The 21,945-nt window shown below is 42.2% G+C and overlaps 1 protein-coding gene across 2 annotated transcripts in view; it reads right to left on the bottom strand.

Moving 5' to 3' along the window:
* The window catches only part of MYOF (myoferlin), a 190,043-nt gene that overhangs the window by 28,215 nt on the left and 139,883 nt on the right, over nucleotides 1-21,945 (bottom strand). Inside the window, exons 32-41 of one of the 2 annotated variants that reach the window (XM_064269568.1) lie at nucleotides 21,132-21,209; nucleotides 18,858-19,039; nucleotides 18,451-18,609; nucleotides 18,231-18,329; nucleotides 16,677-16,838; nucleotides 14,255-14,420; nucleotides 9,125-9,201; nucleotides 5,202-5,213; nucleotides 3,946-4,044; nucleotides 2,040-2,165 (exon numbers count right to left, since the gene is read on the bottom strand). In XM_064269568.1, the coding sequence (XP_064125638.1) occupies nucleotides 2,040-2,165; nucleotides 3,946-4,044; nucleotides 5,202-5,213; nucleotides 9,125-9,201; nucleotides 14,255-14,420; nucleotides 16,677-16,838; nucleotides 18,231-18,329; nucleotides 18,451-18,609; nucleotides 18,858-19,039; nucleotides 21,132-21,209 (1,160 nt within the window). The remainder of the gene's footprint in view (nucleotides 1-2,039; nucleotides 2,166-3,945; nucleotides 4,045-5,201; nucleotides 5,214-9,124; nucleotides 9,202-14,254; nucleotides 14,421-16,676; nucleotides 16,839-18,230; nucleotides 18,330-18,450; nucleotides 18,610-18,857; nucleotides 19,040-21,131; nucleotides 21,210-21,945) is intronic. The other variant, XM_064269569.1, reaches the window with a different exon arrangement.

Raw genomic sequence — 21,945 nt, 5'->3', positions numbered from 1 at the left:
TGGAAACTATGCCACCGGTATTTCAAATACCAGCAGGGCCCCCTATGGTGGACAGGCTTCAGTGGAGCTTCCAGACTAAAACAGACTAGGAAGAAACTCTGGCGATCAACTTCTGAAAATCTAATAAAAACCCTATGGATCATAACAGAATGTTGTCTGATACAGTGCTGGAAGATAAGCCCAAACACACTAATGGTCATAAGGATGGCACAAGACTGGGCGACATCTCATTCCGTTATTCATCAGGTCGCCATGAGTCAGAGCTGACTCAGGGGCAGCTAACACCACAAATCACTGATTAATGACCACAAGCTCTCAGAGGGCAGGAACAGGGTCTGGATTTCTTTCTAATCACATCTCCAGATTTAATGCAGGTCCTGGCCCACGGGCATTCAAAATATATTTGTTCGGAGACTAAATGAATACATGAAAGAAGTGAATGAATGAGTGAATAGATACTGATGACAACGGAAATCAGGGGCAGGGGAAGCGGTGAAGGTGTGCAGTGCAGGGAGCGAGTTTAGTTTGGGGCAGGTCAAGTCTGAAATGCCTAGAAGATGTTCCAAGGCAGAGGTGCAGGAAGCCGCTTTGACTCTGATTAGCTCTGTAACTTTGGCAAATTATTTGTTCTCTCTGGGCCTCGTTTTTTTCTTTTTGACTTTAAAATAATGATTTCATAACTCATATTTATCTTTAGACCAAAGTAATAAAAGTACATAAACAGAAAAATATATGGTGATAAAATTAAGAAGCTATTGCTTTTACATTCCCTTCAAACTCTGGTTTGTGCGTTTTTAAAAAAACTAGTGACTTATTCTAATACGTCCTTTCTTATTTTTTTAATACTTTAGATGAACGTTTACAGAGCAAACTAGTTTCTCATTAAACAATTAACACACATATTGTTTTGTGACATTGATTGCCAATGCCACAACATGTCAACACTCTCTCCCTCTCAACCTTGGGTTCCCCATTACCAGCTTTCCTATCTTCTTCTTGCCTTCTTGTCCCTGCCCCGGGGCTGGTGTACCCATTTAGTCTCATTTGGTTTTATGGCAGTCCTCATTTTTTTCATTTGTAAAATAAGGAAAGTACCCTAGATGATTTGTGACCATTATCACCTGGAAAATTCTGTATTCTATATTCCTCACCTCAAGTTCAGAGCTTCCTAACAAAGGCTTTCCATGTTTGGAAATTGTTGTTGTTGGGTGCCATTGAGTTGATTCCAATTTCTAGTGACCTCGTGTGACAGAGTAGAAGTGTCCCATACGGTTTTCTTGGCTGTAATCTTTACTGAAGCAGATTGCCAGGTCTTTCTTCTGCAAAGCTGCTGTGTGGGTTCGAACCACCAACCTTTTGGTTAGCAGCCAAGCTCTTAACTGTTATGATACCATGCCACCATGGCCAAACATGAAAATGCAGAACTTTCTGTTGTCAAAAGCTGCTTTCTCCTCCCTTTTCACTAATGGGAAGACCTGGATGAAGATGCATCTGCAGGTGACCTCTAAGAGTGTTCCTTGGTCATACTCACTGTGAGAGCTGATAATTTAAAAGAAGATATTCCTAACCTTCTGGAGGTTGTTATCAGATATTCTCAGCTGACTTATTAAATACCACCCTCTACAGACAAGGATGGTGAGACTTCATCTCAAGTACTTTGGACATGTTATCAGGAGGGACCAGTCCCTAAAGAAGGACATCATGCTTGGTAAAGTTGAACATCAATGAAAAAAAGGAAAACCCTCAACGAGATGGACTGACATAGTGGCTGCAACAATGGGCACAGGCGTAACGGCAATTGTGAAGATGGCACAGGACCTGGCAGTGCTTTTCGTTCTATTGTACACAGGGTCACTGTGAGTCGGAACAGGCTCAATGGCACCTAACAACAACAGAACACTCATCAGTTTTACAGCTTTCTGACTAAGTAAATAAAACCCATTGATAGCCTACCTAAAAGACTTGGATGCCCTTTATCCTAGGTATAGAAAGAAAATAAAGGTGAGTCTTAAACAGGAAAAACAGCACCTTTTACTCACCTTAAACTCTCCTACCACAGAGGGGTCATCATTCTCATCTGATTTGCCTCGGTACAGCTTGAAAGTATCTGAGAAGTCTGTCAGGCCCTCAAATTCTGTTACATCCTCTAGTTCACAATCATATACCTGAAAACCATCAACAAGTCATTAATCTCTCATTAATACAAAGGTGGAGTCTAACATAAAAAAGATTGACAACAGCGAATGTTCATGAGGATGTGGATGGAGCAACTGGGACTCTCATATTTCCAGTGAGAGTGTAAAATGATACACCCACTTTGGAAAATAAGCCTGGCAGTTTTTTGTTTGTTCATTTTGTTTTTACAGTTAAATATCTAAGAAAAAATATCTATCTATCCTATAATCTAGAAATTCCACTCCTAGCTATTTACCCAAGAGAAATAAAAACAGGTCCACATGGTACAAGAATGTCCATAGTATCTTCATCATGAGGAGAATAGATGAACAAATTGTGCTATATCCACACAATGGAATACTACTCAGCATTAAAAAGGGTACTGATACATACAACAACATGATGACTCTCAAAATTACTGTTGGGCGGAGGAAGCCAGGCACAAAAGATACATACTGTATGATTCCATTTCTATGAAGTATAAAAATAGGCAAAACCAATCCACAGTGATAGAAATCAGACAAGAGGTTGCTTCAGAGAAGGATGAACGGTTGTAGAGAACTGACTAGAAAGGAAAACAAAAGAGCTTTCTGTGGTGTTGGGAATGTTCTGTATCTTGTTTTGGGTGAGTGGTTTACACCAAAACAAAACCAAACCCATTGCAGTCAATTCCATCTCATAGCAACCCTATAGGACAGAATAGAACTACCCCAGAAGGTTTCCAAGGAATGGCTGGTGAATTCCAACTGCCGACCTGTTGGTTAGCAGCCAAGCTCTTAACCACTGTGCCACGAGGGGTTCATACAATTCAAAACTCGTGGAATGTATACAATTATCAAAACTCACTGACTGTATTACTTCACTGTATGTAAATTATACATTGATAAGAAACTGGGAGAAGAAGAAGGAAAAGAGGAGGAGGAAGAGAAAAGGAGGAAGAGAATATGGAGAGAGGGAGACCAGTTGCACTGATCCACCAGCTCAGTTTGATAATTTTTCTTAGTGGCTGTCATACATGCTGGTGCTTCTTAAGCTGTATTGAGATGTTATGACAATAACATGAAAGGATGTGACCTTTTTCCATTTTAACGGGGAAAATTATTTTCATGGCTAGATAGTTCTTATTTTAAAGCTTTTCCTTCTATACATTGTTCTCCTAATTTAGCACTTGCTTTTTTTTTTTTTTTTTCTATTTGAGTCATTACAGGCTGATAAATTGCATGGAGAATTGGAAAACTCAGAACATTAACAGAAGGATCACAGCCAGTCCTGCTTAGTTCAATAGCTCATCTTCTCCTGGGCACACACGCCTATGGCTGTGATTTTATGCTGCACACATGCAACAGAATCAGCTTTTCAGCTAGTGAAACCAATCCCCATTTAGAAGACAGAATGTTGACCTTTGAGGCATGAAGCATGTTCACCTTTCATGCTCTTATACAAAATGTACCAGGACTTCTAAGTCTCCCTGAGTCAAACTGGACAGTTTTTGGCCTAATTTTTGTGGAGCCAACCCATTACCAGCCCTCTGCTAGATATCCCCAAGTCCTAAAGTGGCAGTCGTGTAATCATCATTTGGCGGTTGTCCTCAGACTCCTGGAATTATGACAAAGCCAAAACCTATCGCATGAGGTCTCTCCAGGAGGCCAGAAGGACTCCTGGCCCCTCCCCATCAGCACCCACCATTGGACCTATCGTCTTCTACTTAGCTCTGCCTTGGCCAGTTTTAATGAATGTTGATCCCCCACCCACAGCAGCAGAGACCCTTACCTTGAGTTTGGAATAGCCTTTTTGAATATATTGCCCACATTTTTCATGTTCTCCTGTGGAAGCATAAAATTTACTCCACCAGTCAACGATTTCTTCCTCCTAAACACATGCCAAAGTAGAAAAACCTTTAGTGATGACCCAAATTTCCAATCCTTGCAAGAAAAGCCATATATAATAGAGTAGCAGAAAAAGGTACTTCTAACAGTAACAGGTGAGACTATAGGACTTTTGTTTACATGGACAGTGGACAGAGCATTTGAGATTTTTCTGCCCAGAAGCTGAAGGTGAAATGATCATTCATGGCCAGTGAAATGTATTTAGCTTTAATGTTCATAGTTATGCTAGATGATTTCCTTATATCCAATAGACACTATCTGTTCATTTGTCTGCTTTTACTTTTTACCCTGTTGACTTGCCGTTTATGTCTACAAATTAAAATAAAACCTCCAATATATATTTTTTAGTAACTCATTTCCTTAGCCTTTTAGCCAACAATGTATTGCGCGTAATATAAAGCTCCCTAAGCTAAGGATGGGAAAAACTGGTTCTAATTCAAACTCTATCCCTTACATTATGAGCCTTAACAGCTTGGGCAAGCTGGTTGACATCTCTGAGAATCAATTTCTTCATCCATTTAATGGGATAAGGATACTATCTGCCTCCATCTACCCCCATAACAGGGTTGTTATGGAAGTCATATAAGATCATTAGAAAGAGCTTTGAAAACTATAAAATGTGAAACAAAAGCAGGGAGGCATTATGGTTAGTTTATATCAGTGGTTTCTCACGTAGTCACAGAGATTCTGATTCAATCAACTGGGATAAGATCTGGATTTGAATAGATTTTCAAAAGCTCCCCAGGCGACTCTAGTGCACAGCCAGCTTTGAAAACCTCTGGTTTACATGGGTGATTCTCAGTCGGGTAGAAGGGCCAGCATGTCAGAGTTACTTGTGGAGGCTTTCTAACTACAAAGTGTCCCCTCTTAGATTTATAACAAGAATAGATCCTCATCAGATCCGCCATTGCTTATGTTAATCTACCTGGGAAATAATTCCAATAATACAGATAGCTACTTGCAACATAATCTCCAGTTGGGTTGGGGGGTGGAGGGAGGAAGAAGAGACACACACACATACACGACACACAGTTATTTCCCCCTTATGGGCCAATAACCCACTCCTGAATTGCAGTATGTATCAATTATAGGCAGAATCTACATGAATCTTAAATCTAGCAAAATATGTACAACAGTTACCTTTTCTGTCAGCTGCTCATGCACATGAATGGGAAGGATGAGGATAAACCAAATTACAGGCCACATGGGTATGGAAATCCCACAAGCATTAGATTTAAAGGAGGAGAGAGAGAAGAAATTAGTTTTCATGCATGTGTTTATATTATCAATATTTTATGGATTGTTTAAATTATTCAAGATGATCTTGTAATTAAACACACCTTATTGGTTGTTTCCCTGAAAATGTGCAAAAGGGTTACACACAGCATTAAAATGAAAAGCTTGGAGGTAGCCACCTACATCTCATATTTTCAAAAGAGTTAAACAATCTTAGTATCAGCCAATGCCATGGTCACACAAGAGAGTGGTAGCTCCTAAAGAATATGCCCGACTTGGCCTAGTCCTCATTCTTTCAAAAAATTCTTCTGGCATAAGACAAGTTTGTCTAGCGTAACTTCAATATCATCACATAGTACCTTCCCTTGGTTTTCCTCATGTCTACGGTATTTTTTTTTTTTTACGGTATAGCACCAAATAGATGTCCATCTTTCACCAAATAGATGTCCATCTTTCAAATTGTCTAACACTAAGTTTTTCATTGGCTAAATCTTTGTATTTTAATTCTTCTCATGGCAAATCCACTTCTGATCTCAGGGACATTTGGGGGATGACAGAGTGAAGAGCTAGGATGTCAGGGCACCTGCTGGGACACTGGCCAAGCTTGCTCTCAGGGGCAGTTTGAAGAAGTGCTACCTAGACCCTCTTTCTGAAATTCTAATTCAAGTTCATATCTAATGTGAGGAGAGAACAAGTCATCAGCTACAAACAGTTCCTGCGGCTGCTGTGTTAGACACCACAGGCTTCTTCTGTAAGTGCTCCTCAGCATTTTCTGGATTTTGGCTTTTGCTTAGCCCAGGAGAACTGCCAAGAGAGGCAGAGAGACAGATAGATATATCAATTCTTCCTATTAGACTCATACCAAAGCGGGATTAAGGGTTAAATCGTCACAGCTGAATTGAGATTTTGGAGAGAAGGATTTTATACCGAAAGTGGGTTCCCATTCCGAATGGTTCCTGAATTCAGATTTTTAGCATCTTGTCTTTTCATATCTGTTTTCAACCACTCAAAATCATTTTAAGGAAAAAAATAGATTCTGATTTTAAAAGCATTATTCAGAACAAGTTTTTGACTTTGAAATTTAGGATTAATTTGGGAGAATCTATTCATGTGTGTCTGTTCATTATTTCATGCATTAAACTAATAGAAGCATTTTGCTCTATTATATCCAGTGTTGAACTTGCAGTGGGAACAGAATTATTAAATGGCACAGAAGATTCTCCCCCTTAGGCTTAAACCATCATATTTGGTTAAAGATCACCTGTCACTCCAAAATCTACTAATGGGAAGAATCCGAAAGGAGAATTAAAGTCTCCAGACCAAGGCTCCCAAAGTCCCAGGCAGCTTCATGCATTTTTCTTATCATACATACATGCACTGTCGTTGGAGAAGCCATTTTGCTGAGTGCTGTTGACATATTGCTTAAGCACTGGAATTGGAAGGTAATTGTTGAAATGGCCATGTCAGAACATCCATGTTATCTGGCTAGCACTTATTTGCCCCAAATACTTATTTCTCATTTTCCTTGTGGCAGCGCCAAGTCCATTTGTTAAGAGCTCCCATGCACATCACAGGGTAATGTTGTGGTTTTCCTTGAGCATGGGACTGTCACCTAAAGCCACAGCCTCCAGTCCCCAGCCCCCAGCAATGGTAGAGTTAGCTTGGACTGGCTCCCTCAATTTATCAAGACATAAAGGTTGAATTGAGTTAGCAGTATACATGTCAATTACAGGACATCAGCAATCTTGTAACTGACTCTCCCAAAGCTCAATTTTGCTCATTTGACTTTGCAGAGATGTGTGATGCCTACCCAGACAATCTGATGAACAGGTGGAATCCATTTTTTTAGGGGTGAATCCAGCCAACCTTTCTTATCAACACAGTGTACCTCAACTAGGTGGTAGGAGACAAGCTGATTAAAATCATTTACAGGACAGTGGAAATGACTGATAGCACCATCCCCACATTTGCTAGGTTGCAATGTTAAATTCTAGTGATGTATATTGAACTTTCATCATGTGCTTCCATAGTAGCGTGGTCATCATAACTATTTCTAAGAAATTAGTGAGAATATTGGCATAGATTGACTTTATTCTTCTTCTGGATTCTCCCATAGTACCAAGGGCTACTGAGTTCATAGCAGGCATACAATAAGAATGGATTTACAATGGGAGGCAGAAAAGTCGGAGGTAGATTATAGAGCAGAGTCTTAAACTGCCTTTTTCCAGAGTATTTGTGAAAATCAGCATAAAGTGTCTTAAGTCTATTATACTTAACTTCTCCCTAGGCTGCTACTGTCATACTGGGAATATTTTGGGTTGTTTACAAACTGAAAATAGTAGTTTTATGCTATGGGGCGGTGTCATGGATTTAATTATGTCCCCCCAAAAATGTGTGTATCAACTTGGGTAGGCCATGATTCCCAGTATTGTATAGTTGTCCTCCATTTTGTGATTGTACTTTTAAGTTAGAGGATTTGGGTGGGATTATAACACTACTCTTACCGAGGTCACCTTCCTGATTCAAGGTAAAAGGAGCTTCCCTGGGGTGAGGCCTGTATCACCTTTTATCTCTCAAAAGATAAAAGGAAAGGGAAGCAAGCAGAGAGTTGGGGACCTCATACCACAAAGAAAGCAGCACCAGGAGCACAGTGAGTCCTTCGCACATGGGGCTCTGTGCCTGAGAAGCTCCTTGACCAGGGGAAGATTGAGGACAAGGACCTTCCTCCAGAGCCGACAGAGAGAGAAAGCCTTCCCCTGGAGCCGATGCCCTGAATTTGGACTTGTAATCTACTAGACTGTGAGAAAACAAATTTCTCTTTGTTAAAGCCATCCACTTGTGGTGTTTCTGTTATGGCACCGCTAGATGACCAAGACAGGTAGCAGTTTGACATTGCCATTTGTGACTGTATATGATTCCCAGAGAGTGGAATTAAACACACGGCGCTGGCTGTGCAGGCCACATTTAACACGGCCCAATTTTTTTTTTTTTTTAATTGTCAGTGACTTCAATGCAGTGGGAAGGAAGTGTATTTTTTTTAAGGCACTGTTTATCGACATAGCATATTAAAGTGCAATCATGTGCATTTTTTGGCCAGTTTACACATTCAACCATGCTGTGAAAGTCCATGATAAACGCCAACAAAAACATGAAGATATTTGGTGTTTTCTTTTTTTTGGCCTGAGATTTTTTTTTTTTCTTTCCCCTTTCCTTCTTGTAGAATTGGTTTGAATGGTTTTAAAACAGGGAACTGAGTGAGCATTTCCATACATTTCTCCACTTCAAAGTCACAGTGAATTTAAAAATTTGGGGTGTCCTATGCACTGACAAATAGGGTCATTAAAATCCATGACACTTGTGCTTCATGAAGGGAAAAAATTGGTGAGCTGTATGTGTCCCTATTCTGGAAGTTGCAATGCTGTCAATTTGCTTCTGGAATTTGTCTTTCTAGCAAATAATGTCACCCAGATTGTCCATACCAGTGGTTCCCAGACCTGCCTACCCAGGAGAGGGGTGGATTTTAAAATATACTGATGCCCAGATCACTCCCCCTCTTTGCATGTGGGGCCTGGGCATGGGTATTCTTTTAAATTTTCCCTGGTGACTTTGATTCTTGGTGAGGGTTGAGGACCACCAGTCCACACACTGTCATCATAACTATTAGTGAATACAAGATCCAGAATCTTTTTTCTACCCAGTTCTTGATAAACTGGTTGGATGACTAATATTTTATAATTGCATTGAAGGTTTTTTGACTCAATTCACCAAATGTTTAGGCATCTGGAAGATAAAACTGACATGGCTCAATGATCAGTTCAGAAGCCTACCTTAGAAGCCAGCAATGGTTTGGTGTCTTCTACTTCAATGACGACATCCCGGCAAGGTGGGGCAGACATCAGGGAGGCTGCAGGACAAATAATTTCATAATCAAAGAGCATTAGGAAAACCCAACAGTGAACATTCTACTCAGTTCAAGTTTAATAGCCACAGGGTGAATGGTGGTGTTTATTCCCGGATGACACTTTCTGAATGAAGAGGACCACACTTGAATGCAGAAAATAATCCATAATTTATCACTCTTCCCAAAATATAAAAGGGCTTTAGACATTTTCTGGAGGACTACATGGCCCATTGTTCTTTTGTTTTGGACAATTAGCCCAGTGCCTATACACAGGAAGTGCTCAAAATACATGTGTCAATACATGTGTTTAGAAGATGGCGGGAGGAAGGAAGGGAGGGAGAGAGACAGAGAGAACACTACAGCTAAAGAAGCCTTCTTTTCTTGGAATCTGTTTCTAAGACACAGACAGAAAAAGAAAAGTAGGAGCAACAGTTGCACATTTCAGGTCTGAAGCTGCATTGGCTTATTCAGCCCCTGTTCTCAAGTGTGTGCAGAGGAGGAAGGCACGTGCTTTGGCTTTATGTACAATTCCCAGAACTTCTGTGGCTCAAGATTTTGGGGTTGGAGTAACGGCTCTGGAGCAGACCCTGGGCTCATTAGGTACAGTGCAGCTGGAGGGAGTGGGATGGCAAAGCCTCAAGCTGGGGTGGGGGGGGGCGGGGGTGAAAGGAAGTGTCTACACTTTATTGGAGATGACATTAGGCAGACATTCAACAGGAGACCAGAACCCAGAGAGAACAAATCTGTCAAGCCAAAAGGACTTTCTGTTCAACCAACCCAAGCAACTGACATATACGACATAAAGGAAGGGAGGGAAGGCACATTTTTAAAGGCCCTACCATGTGCCAGGCATTGTGCTAAACATTTTATTTATATTATCTCATTGACTCATAGAAGCCCATTGCCGTCTAATCAATTCCAACTCATAGTGACCCTATAGGACAAGAGTAGAACTGCCCCATAAAGTTTCCAAGGTCGTAAATCTTTACGGAAGCAGATTGCCCCATTTTTCTCCCATAGAGCAGCTGGTGGGTTTGAACTGCTGACATTTGGGTCACCAGCTGAGCGCTTAACCACTGTGTCACCAGGGCTCCTTTATCTCATTGAACCCTTCAATAATTACATAAAGTATGTACCATTTTATAAATTAATAAACAAACAAACTGGGGCTAAGAGAAAGCAAGTCACTTGCTCCAGGTTAAACAATTAGTTGTAAGTGGATGTAAGGAACCTAGGTTTGTCTGACCCCAAAGCTTGTGTTTTAAGCATCACATCTGAACCTGGAGCAGCGTAGCTGCTGAGAAACAATCAGGGGACATTGGGGAGACAGGTGAGACTGACTTATGGAGCATCTATGATATGCAGTGGCTATGAGAGGTAGTTTTATATCTATGAGGTACTCCAGATCTATCAGCATTCTCTATACTTCCAGGATAAGCTCCCTTCAGCTCCTGACAACTGCAACAACACAGAACATGATGTCAGAGCAGCAGGCATATGTGAACACGGCTCTATGCAAGCTCACTCTTAGACAATCCATTTTCTACTTCATCATCCTCATGTAAACAAAATCTCAGGGACAGGAGGAAAAAGTTATTCTGGGTGCTTTCAACATTAGGCTAACCAAGTTACACTCCTCAACTCTTACCCTATCATCAGTTAAAAAAAATTTTTTTTTTTGAATTATGCTTTTTTTTTAGGTCAAAGTTTACAGAGCAAATTAGTTTCTCATTAAACAACATAGAAATTGTTTTGTGACACTGGTTGCTAACCCCTTGATGGGTCAACACTCTCCCCTTCTCTACCTCAGGTTCCCCATTTCCATTTATCCAGTTTTCCCATCCCTTTCTGCCTTCTTGTCTTTGCTTGGGGGCTGGTGTGCCCATTTAGTCTTACATACATGGTTGAACTACAGGTGCTATTATTTATTATATAGGCCTGTCTAATCTTTGGCTGGAGGGTAAACTTCAGGAGTGACTTCAGTACTGAGTTAAAAGGGTGTCCAGGAGCCATACTCTCGGGGTTTCTTCAGTCTCTGTAAGGCCAGTAAGTCTAGTCTTTGTGTGTGTGTGTTAGAATTTTGTTCTACATTTTTCTCCAGCTCTGTAGAGGACCCTCTATTGTGACCCCTGTCAGAGAAGTCGGCGGTGGTAGCCAAGCATCAACTAGTTGTCCTGTACTCGGTCTAGCAGAAGCTGGGGTAGTTGTGGTTGATCAGTTCTTTGGACTAATCTTTACCTTGTGCCTTTGGTTTTCTTCGTTCTCTTCTGCTCCAGAAGGTGGTGGGACCAGTAGATGTATCTTATATGGCCACTCACAAGCTGTTAAGGCCCCAGATGCTACTCATCAAAGTAGTATGTAGAACATTTTCTTTATAAGCTATGTTGTCAGTTGAGCTAGATGTCCCCCCAAACTACAGTCCCTAGTCCTCAGCCTGGCAACTTGGTCCCTCAGGGAGTTTGGATGTCTCCATTAAGCTTTTATGATTTGCCTTGGTCAAGTTGTCTCCCATCATCAGTTTTAAGAAAATACCAGATTGATCTAAAATAGTAGGTTCTGGTCTGGGGAACAAGAAGCCCTGGTGACACAGTGGTTAAGTGCTTGGCTGCTAACCAAAAATGGTCAGTGTTTGAACCCATCAGTCTTTCCACTGTAGAAAGATCTGACAGTCTGCTTCTGTGAAGAGTACAGCCTTGGAAATCCTATGGGGCAATTCTACTCTGTCCTACAGGGTTGCTCTGAGTTGGAATTGGCTAGATGGTAGGGGTCTAGGGAACATTTTAGTCCCCCCTCCCCTGCAGCATAAACTCTTTAAGGATTTTCCTCTTCTGGGGCTCTCTGAATCACGAACCAGAGACTTCTGCCTCAGCCAATCCTAACACTGGCCAGTAGGCACAGGCAGGTCCATACAAGCCATTCTGGGGCCAGAAAAAGTTTGCAGCATTTGTATTTTCTTAATGATTTCACATGCTTGGACCAAAGAGCTTTCTCTCATAAAAACAGTAGGAAAAAATGCTAGGAAAATAGTTTCTCTCCCTTTAGTAACTCCCATATGAAACAATTTCTGCAGTTACAATCACTGTAATAATCTTTGTTATTAGAAATGTTGCTGTTTCAGGTGCCATCAATTGAACCAAATCCTTTGTATAGGACAATTTCTTGATAAACAGATGTAGGGTTTTGCTCAAATGTGACTGTGGGTTTTTTCCCCTCCTTCTCTGAATAGGAGATACAGGATGCTCAGACCCACACAGCAGATGAATTTCAGAGGCTCTGTAAAATCAATGCCAAGCCTTATGGAAGATTAGATAGAACTTTTAGCAGCACAGCTGCTTAAACAGAAGACATCTGTTTCCATCTTGAAGCTCCCAGTGATCAGCTGAATGAATGTGTTCCAATCCTCTAACCTCACGAGGCCAGGGGCCCTGGGATCTTGTCACTGCTTTGACTTAGCTCCCAGCCTCTAGCACAGTCTTGGCACACGATAAGCTAAAAGTGATAATCATTGAATGGATTAAAAAAAAAAAAAAAACCCCGTTGCCGTTGAGTCGATTTTGACTCATAGTGACCCTATGGGACAGAGTAGAACTGCTCCATAGAGTTTCCAAGGAGCACCTAGTGGATTTAAACTGCCAACCTTTTGGTTAGCAGCTGTAGCTCCTAACTGCTACGCCACCAGGGTTTCCAAATGGATAATAGCACCATGTTATATCATTCCAAACCAAAAACCAAACCCACTGCCGTTGAGTTGATTCCAACTCATAGCGACCCTGTAGGACAGAAGAGAACTGCCCATAGGGTTCCAAGGAGCAGCTGGGTATTTGAACTGCTGACCTTTTAGTTAGCAGCCATAGCTCTTAACCATTAAGCCAACAGTTGTATCATTAGCTACCATTTATTATGGAATGCTAAGGTAAGTATTAGGCCCTGCTCTATATTTTGCTGAGTAATTATGTGATTTAGGCAAGTCATGTAAACTCACGAGGTGTTATTTTTTTCCTCTGTGGATAACACTGAAGTAATGTCTTTCAAATTACATCACGACAATATTGCAATGAGTTAATGAGGCGGGACAACAGATAGAAAGCAATTTGACATAAAAATTCCCTCCTCCCTCAGTGCTTGGAGGTCTCTATGTTTTTCCCATCAAAGCACTGACCACAGTGGAATGTAATCTCTGTCCCCTGTTTGTCTTTCCTACTAGACTATTGCCCAGTGAGAGTGAGAACTCGGCTATCTTACTCACCACTGTGCCCCCAATATCTAGGGCAGTGTGCATGGCACTTCACGAGTGCTCAGTAACTACTTGTTGAATGGTGCTGGAAATGACTTTATCCTCAACAGTGATGTGGGAATAGCTCCCCCTGTCTTTCCAGGCTGCTAGTTGATAGGCAAATATGAAAAGCTCATAAAGCACTTAACATTTCCTGAAAAGAATTCTTATGTTAATCGAGGAACAGTATACTTCAGAGGTTAATAGCTTCAGCACTGGGTCCCCCCAGAACAAGACGAGTATTTAAGTCTAGCTCTGCCACTTACTATGTTACCTTAAAAATCAGCTGCTTCCGAGTCTATTCTGACTCATGGCAACCCCATGCATGTCACAGTAGGACTGTGCTCCATAGTTTTCAGTGGCTGATTTTTTGGAAGCAGGCCTTTCTTCCGAGGTACCTCTGGGTGGTCTCCAACCTCCAATCTTTCAGTTAGCAAGCAGCCAAGTGCATTAACTGTTTGCCCCACCCAGGGACTCAGGGAGGTATGCATATAAAACCAAACCAAACCAAACCAAACACATTGCCATTGAGTTGATTCTGACTCATAGCAACTCTAAAGGACAGAGTAGAACTGCCCCATCTGGTTTCCAAGGCTGTACATCTTCACGGAAGCAGGCTGCCACATCCTTCTCCCGTGGAGCAGCTAGTGAGTTGATAAATCAAACTGTTTCCTCATCTGTAAAATCTGGACAAGGAATACTCACCTTGAGAAGACTGGTAAAGATGAAATGAGATCATGCATAAAAAGCCCCCCAAATACTATTTATGGACTCACACTTTACCTTTTAGCTGTGGCACAATATCCTCCTTTGTCATGTAAGGGTCACATCGAAAGCGGTCCAGGTGGTCGATGGTGCACTGGCCAACGACAGGCTTCCGCCCAAACTGCCTGTGGTCGATGACCTTGATCACCAGGGGGGGCATGTACAATTCCTCCTTGGGCAGGAACTGGGGGCCACAGAGGTAGGTGTCACATCTCTTTACAACACCTAACAAGGGCAGCTTTACCAATAAATGCCCCAAAGGGACCAACCCAGACTCTTCTGCATAGCCATGGAGCTCAAAGTGGTTCAGTAATACGTGCGCAAGAAGCACCATGAGCTTTGAGCTAGACTTCCTGGGATCAAATCCTGGCTTTGCCATACTGGTTGCATGATCTTACTGTACCGTACCGTACCCATTGCCGTCGCGTTGATTCCGACTCATAGCGACCCTAAAGGACAGAGCAGAACTGCTCCATAGAGTTTCCAAGGAGCGCCTGGTGGATTTAAACTGCCGACCTTTTTGGTTAGCAGCCGTAGCACTTAATCACTATGCCACTAGGGTTTCCTGGATGACCTTAGGAAACTTTCTAGCCCCTCTATGCCCCAGTTACCTCACCAGTAACACTGCCAACTCATATGGCTGTTGAATTAATATATATGAAGTGCTTAGAATAGTACCTGGCCCACAGTAAGCACTCTGTAAGTGTTAGCTAATGTATTACGGAATCAGCATCTTTACTACTGACCTGGTCCTCCCCACACTGCTTCTGAGAGGTGATTTGCAAGACCGGCTGACGGTAAAAGCTTACAAGCCCAGAGCTTTGGTAACTGGCTAGCCAAGTCCTGAACAGAAATACGTTCCTTGCAGAATTTAGAAACGGCCAAAATAAAACTGAACCTCTCAGGTATAGAGGTTTGACAGTGGCTGGGAGTCTTTAAGCCCTGCAAATTCAGTGCCAAAATGGGATGCCCATTTTTCCTTGACTTCTCATAGATTCCCCCATGTAGAATTTAGGGGTCTTGGTGGCATTGCTTGATTGGAGAAGGATGGGGTGGTCCAGGCACCTGCTTGGTATGTGGTCCAGGTGAATTTCCATCTCTGGCCTTGTACAAGAAAGGAAGTAGGGGTAGGCTGAGTGGCTTTCCTCACCTGTGTGGACCAAGGCTAGATTCTAGACCAGAACTTGGCAGGTATTAGAAGAAGTTGGGGAATGGACTTGGATGGGTGGGGTGGCCCAGGGATGACCACTTTTGGATTCCAGCCCAGAGCACCCTGTGGCTCACACCTGTAGCATCCTAGGTATGGGGAAAAGTGTGGGCTTTGGAGTCAAAGGGACCTAAGTCCAAACTTTGGCCATTCACTTGTTAGCCTTGTCCCCTCCCTCTGAAGTGGCAAAAAAGAGGTAAAAATGCTTGTCATACAGGGTTAGGTAGAGATTAAATGCATGGCGTATAGGCACCTAGCACCAAACTCTAGCTATTGTTGTAGCTGGAACATGGTCATGGCAGTAAAGAAGGTGAGGCCTAGTGACCTGAATATGTCATTTCCCTTCTCTAGGCCTCAGTTTCCTCGTCTATCAAATGAGAGGTTAAACCAGATGCCCCTAGTGTTCAAGGTGTGTTGGAGGCACCAAGTACAGGAAAAAGGCTGGGGCTGTGGGGAAGGGAGGAAGAATGGGAAGGTTCTGGGCCTTGTGTCCCTTCAAACTGAGGAGATGCTTTCATTTTTCTCTCTTTTATAGAGCAGAGTAAAACAGAAAGTTGTTTTTTTTTTTTTCTTAATAAAAATGAAGGATTCAGATGCTTTAAAAATGGAAAGACAGGGTGACCTCTTCTTGCTCCCAACTTCTATTATGGAGGACTGTGAACTGGGTGGGTTGGACCTCTTATTTCTAATAACCAGAGGTTCACTTTGAAGGAGCAATGAGGAAGCCATCCTGAGGGCACTCTCGAGGTGGGCACGGTTACGGGTATTAGGGACAGGGCCCCACTGTCCCATATGGGTTCCTTGGCAGGTACCCCTCCCCAGCCAGCCAGTCCCTACCTGCAGGATTCTAGTCTGTGTCCACAGGGCCACGACTGGGAGTTAACATTCAGCCTTAAAGGGGATGACCAAGAAAGAGTCTGTAATAGATAACTGAATAGATGGAAAGTTTGCTGGAGAAATAAATAATTACCGCTCACAGATACCTCTGTGTCACTGGGCCTGTTTGAAGCTTTAGGAAACCATCACTGTGGTGTGAGAGTCTAAGGGGAAAAAATCACTGACAAACTGAATGCAGGGCGTGGTTTTTCCATTTATTGTCAGACTTTGGAAATTCATAAACTGTATGTGTGTTTGTGTGTGTGCATGTACATGTCTGGTATGTATATACATATGTTTCAAATAAAATTCAGCTACACAACACACATGGACTATTAGGGAGTCTTGATACTGTACCACTTTCATGAAGAGAACAGAACTTGGAAAGTTGGGTGTCTTCTTCAGGTTTTTGATCACCACTGATTCTACCCTTTCTCCTCCACACTCCACAACCAGACTGGGGGATGTGACAGAAGCCATCTGGTAGTTTTTCATATTTCTTAAGCCCCAAGCTAGAATCTAAGAAAACAATTAAAGAGAAGGGGAGGCAATCCAACATGTTAAAAATATTATTCAAAAGAAAAAATTCTTTCTTAATAATTGGTAGATTCTCTAAGACCGACTTGTGCAGATTTGCGTAAAACCCCGGTGAACACTGTCCTAAAAAGCCTGTAGGTCACGCAGAGAAAGCTGTTTTGCCCCTTTCCTTTTCCTGCCCGAGCTGTTCAAAGTGGAGCAGTTAAGAATGTAGGAAGCAAATTCTGGCTGGGACACATAATAGCAATGTGAACTCTGGCAAGTTACTTACCCTCTCTCATCTATGTCTCGGAAACCCAGGTGGCATAGTAGATAAGTGCTACAGCTGCTAACCAAAGGGTCGGCAGTTCACATCCACCAGGCGCTCCTTGCAAACTCTATGGGGCAGCTCTAGTCTGTCCTATAGGGTCGCTATGAGTCGGAATCGACTTGACGGCACTGAGAGTTATGGTTTCATCTGTGTCTCAGCTAACTAGTTTCTGTCAAGTCGACTCTGAGCCACGGCAACCTCCAACCGTTAGCAGCTGAGTGCATTAACCATTTGCACCACCTGGGGTCCTAACCAAAAGGTCGGAGGTTCAAGTCCACGCAGACACACCTTGGGAGAAAGGCCTGGCTATCTACTTCTGAAAAATCAGCCTTTGAAAAACCTATAGAGCACAGTCCTGCTCTGACACACGCAGGGTTGCCATCCATAGGAAATGGCTTGATGGCAACTGGTTATGTCTCATCTACAAATGGGACTGATAATATTATCTAACACAGGATTATTTTGAAGATCAAGGGTAAACTTCCTAGCATAGTGCCTGACATGCAAGCATTCAAAATGATAACCAGTAACCTGAGAGCTGTTGTTTAAAGCCATCCGCTTCAGTCTTTGAGAACTGTTAGCAAGGCAGCGTGAGAATGGAAACCCCAGGGTGATAGCTGCTTGACTGGACAAGGGGGAGGCCTTGATCATAGGCCAGATGGTGTCCACCAAGCCACCTGGTTTGCCCATCAGCCTGTCTCTGCTCCGATTGTCTAACATGCCACCATTCCCATTTCCTCCTTCCCACCCTCCACCTCTCTCAAGTTCCTCTTCTCTCAGCACAGACACGCTGTTCTGAGCCTGTCTTCCTTCTCCCAGGTGACCCCAGAAACTCAGAAATCTGCTGGTTCCCAGTAAATGAGGGCTGTAGATGCCCACAGTAATGTGGACATTGACCTCTCCTTCTTGCTTCGACAAGCCTTCTATTTCGATGAATATTTCAAATTTTTGACTAATTCACAGGAAGTCGGAAATAGCAAGAAAATATGCAGCATTATTCCGTATGAGTCATTACAGTTCTGAAGCCACATTCATTTGATTTGATCAATAAAAGCGCAGCGTACCTCAATAGCAGTGAGCTGAACCACAGGCCTGATCCCCTGGGGGACCATGTACAGATGTGGTGCCCTTTGCGAGGGAAGAATGGGAAGGTTGGAGCCATCCTAGGAAACACAAAAATGTCAGTGCCTCCCTTTAATTTAGGCAAATGGTGCCTGGAATTATTAACAAGTGTTTTAAGCAACTACTCGGAAAGAATACATGAGTGAGAACACAGCAATTCACCTTGTCCCTCAGAATCAGCTCGGCAGTCACCAGGACATCCCCGCAGGCCTTGTCCCCATTCATTACTTGGTGCCAGAGAAGTCTGGGTGTGACATCCATTTCTGAGTTTAGTTTCACCAGAGGAGAGAAAATACTTCGTCCTAAAAATTCATCTTTGCCCTAGAAAAACAAGCATTCTTTAAATTCTCCAACAAACATCCCTTCAAATTTCCACCGCCAATATTTTGGAAAAAGATAGCGATAATGGTGGCCCAACATGAAAAATGTAATCAATGTCATCAATTCGTGAATGTGGAAGTTGTTATACTGAAAAATGTTTTGGTGTGTATCTTTTAAGCACAATAATTGTAATAATATAAATCTCCCTCATCGCCCTCAAGCCATTTTTGAAATTCTAAATTACTTACCACTTGGTCATTGTCAAACAGTTCGATGATGACTTTGGGTGGGTTCCGTAAGACTGTCTGGGGTTCTCCATAGATTTCAATTTCGTCAAATATAATTGTTTGGTCCCATGTGGGATTCAAGGTTGAGTGGATGATCTCAGTTGTTTTGCTTCGATGGAGGAAGGAGACATGGGCATAAGGATCTAAAACAGGACAAGAGAATAACAGGGGGGCCATGATGGAAGTTCAGCTCCACAGGACCACTCAGTTTAACCACATGCTTTTCTTCTTGCCCCAGTGATCACAGGCCCTGACCACCCACCTGGGAATAAAGGTTCCAGGGAGTAGTGCGTGCCAAGGGCAGGGCACCAAGGTGATGGGATGTGTCTCTGCAGCAGAGGCACGTAAAGTGAGACCCTGAGGTGGCCTGAGGGTTCTCTCCCTGGAGAAGGTCCCCACCAGGTTAATTGGGCACATGATCTTCTGAGCCAGAGTACTGCATTTGTGTTAAGACAGCAAGCTCTGCAGTTAGACACACTTGGGTTCAAATCTCACCTGCTATACAACCTTGGAAAATACTTAAACTTTCTAAATTTTGATTTCCCCCTCCAAACAATGAAAACAAAAATATCTGCTTCATAGAGTTGTGAGAATGAACTGATAGAAAGAATCTAAACTACTTAGGAGAGAGCCCATCAAATAGGATATATTTGATAAATGCTAATTATTATTGTTGTTTCTAATGTCAATGGTAATCCATTTATTCAAAGAATATTTATCGAGTACCAGGTCTCAAGTGTGTATTAGTAAATAAGAAAGGCTCAAGTGCTCATGGGGTTTACAACCTGTGAGAGCTGAAAATTTTGTTTCTCTGTACTTGGGAGTGCAGTGAAAATGATCACAGGTACTGGAAAGTAATTTGTGTTCTAAATAATTGCAAAACATTTTTGCAGTCACCTGGGGGCTAAGCAATAACCTGAGGTCTCACCTGAAGCTACTGCATGAGTTAAAAAGGTGTTTGGTTTTCAGCACTGTAGCTGTCATATGAATACAACTCTGCTTTTGCTCCAGTGATAAATCTTATATTTCAAACTGTAAGGAATATACTTCAAGTTAGCAGTCTACCTTTGAATTTCAATGATGGAGTGCCCCCTGGTGGAGAATATTTGAAATTGTCTTTATAAAATTTTGGAGATGTCTACTATAGGGATGGAGTGCCGGGGTGGTGCAAAGGGTTAACATACCTAGCTACTAACCTGAAATGTTGGAGATTCAAGTCCACCCAGAGGCACCTCAGAAGAAAGCCCTGGGGATGTACTTCTGAGAAATTACCCGTTGAAAACTCTACGGAGCACGGTTCTAATCTGACCCACATGGGGTCCCCATGAGTCAGAATTGACTCCACGGCAACTGGCTTTTTAAAAAATAGGGATAACCTTGAATCTAATCTAATTAAACAAAAACAAAAACAAAAAAACTCATAACCATTCACAAATGTTGGTTAATATTATTGCTTGGAACACCCTTCACAACTGATGCAAGCACACCAGGGTGTCAGGCCACTGCTTTAAAAGCTGCTTCTATAGAGGGTTCCAGAAGCTCTGACGTCCTGACGCGTAATGCTCCCCAAATAGCCCAGGATGGCCCCTGTACTATCTATGGTTTCACAAGCAAGGGCGCAAATCCCCAGATAGGTAGATCCCTCCACTCCCTCCATCCCTGCCCACAGTCTTGCCCTTTGAACAAGCCCAAAGGCAACAAAACCAGACAAGGTATCAGTGTGAGGGATCATGAAGCCTCATGGTTTCAGAGTGTTGGAGATTTTGGGAGCACTGGACAGAGGAGGTCAAATGGCCTCTAAATTGCTCAAAGTCTGGTGCTGTAGACAAGGGGTAGACTGTGATATTTTTGTCACCTTAAAACGGGTACAAGAAAATTTAAAGGATCCTAACTTACCAACTAACCTAGGGGTCAAAAAGCAGCCATGTATATACACGGAGAGCAGAACCTGCTCTTCCTCTTGGTGCTTTTCATTATTTAATCAATTAATGATTATTAGTATGAAAAGACCATGCATCGTCTATGTATCTCCAGCACCCAGCAACAGTGCCTGAGACGCTCTGATTATTTAGCTAATGACCAAGAAGTTTACTTTATGCATACCAAACTATCTCAATACGAAAAAGCTTTTTGTAGTTGTTGGAAATGACTAAAAACATCCACATGATTAAAAGCACAATCAAACTGGCTGCTATGTAATAATGAGAGGTATTTTTTTTTTTTTTTTTCATTTACCTGAAAAGCTGTCCTTGTCTAAAGCCATGAGGTTTCTGGCTTGATAGATATAGCAGCGCAGATGGTAAAGGTAGACTCCTAAAAAGAACAGGATGGAGATTACTTACAAGGAGTTTAACACTGTAAACCACTAGTTTTCCAGACTATTTGGAGACTGTTTATTTCAGATAAATGGGTCATCCAAGTCTAGTTCCCCACAGTAAAAAATACATATAACGGTGGTGATGTAATCCTGTTTCCTGTAAAATAAAACTTAATTTAGAAACACATTATAGTAAGCTCAATAAAACTGAAAATTACTCCTGTTGTAAACTACCTGATTTGGGGGCATTGCTTGTCATCACAGACTTTTAAAAATGAAATCAAGTGACCAGCAGTTATACAAATAGTGTTTTTTATACTTTGTATAAGGAGCCCTGGTGGCGCGGTGGTTAAAAGCGCTTGGCTGCGAACGGAAGGGTCGGCGGTTCAAACCTACAAGGTACTCCGCAGTAGAAAGATGTGGCAGTTGGATTCCATAAAGATTATAGCCTTGGAAACCCTATGGGGCAGTTCTACCCTGTCCTATGGCATCATTAGGAGCCAGAGTCCACTGGACGGAAATGGGTTTGGAATAGTTTCTATGCTATTTCAGCAGCAGATCTGGGAAAGAGTCTCTTTAACATTATAAAGTCTTTATACTCGATGTCTTCACTGTTATTGTATGTTAACACACATACACATAACTTGAGATAGCAGAGCACTCTGATTAAAAGCGTGCAGATTCTGAAAGCCAGATTACTTGAGTTCAAATCTTGTTCCTAGTGCTTATAAG

This window comes from Loxodonta africana, chromosome 16 (assembly GCF_030014295.1).
Source record: "Loxodonta africana isolate mLoxAfr1 chromosome 16, mLoxAfr1.hap2, whole genome shotgun sequence".
Lineage (NCBI taxonomy): Eukaryota > Metazoa > Chordata > Mammalia > Proboscidea > Elephantidae > Loxodonta > Loxodonta africana.
This window is presented reverse-complemented; position numbering and strand designations above follow the sequence as displayed.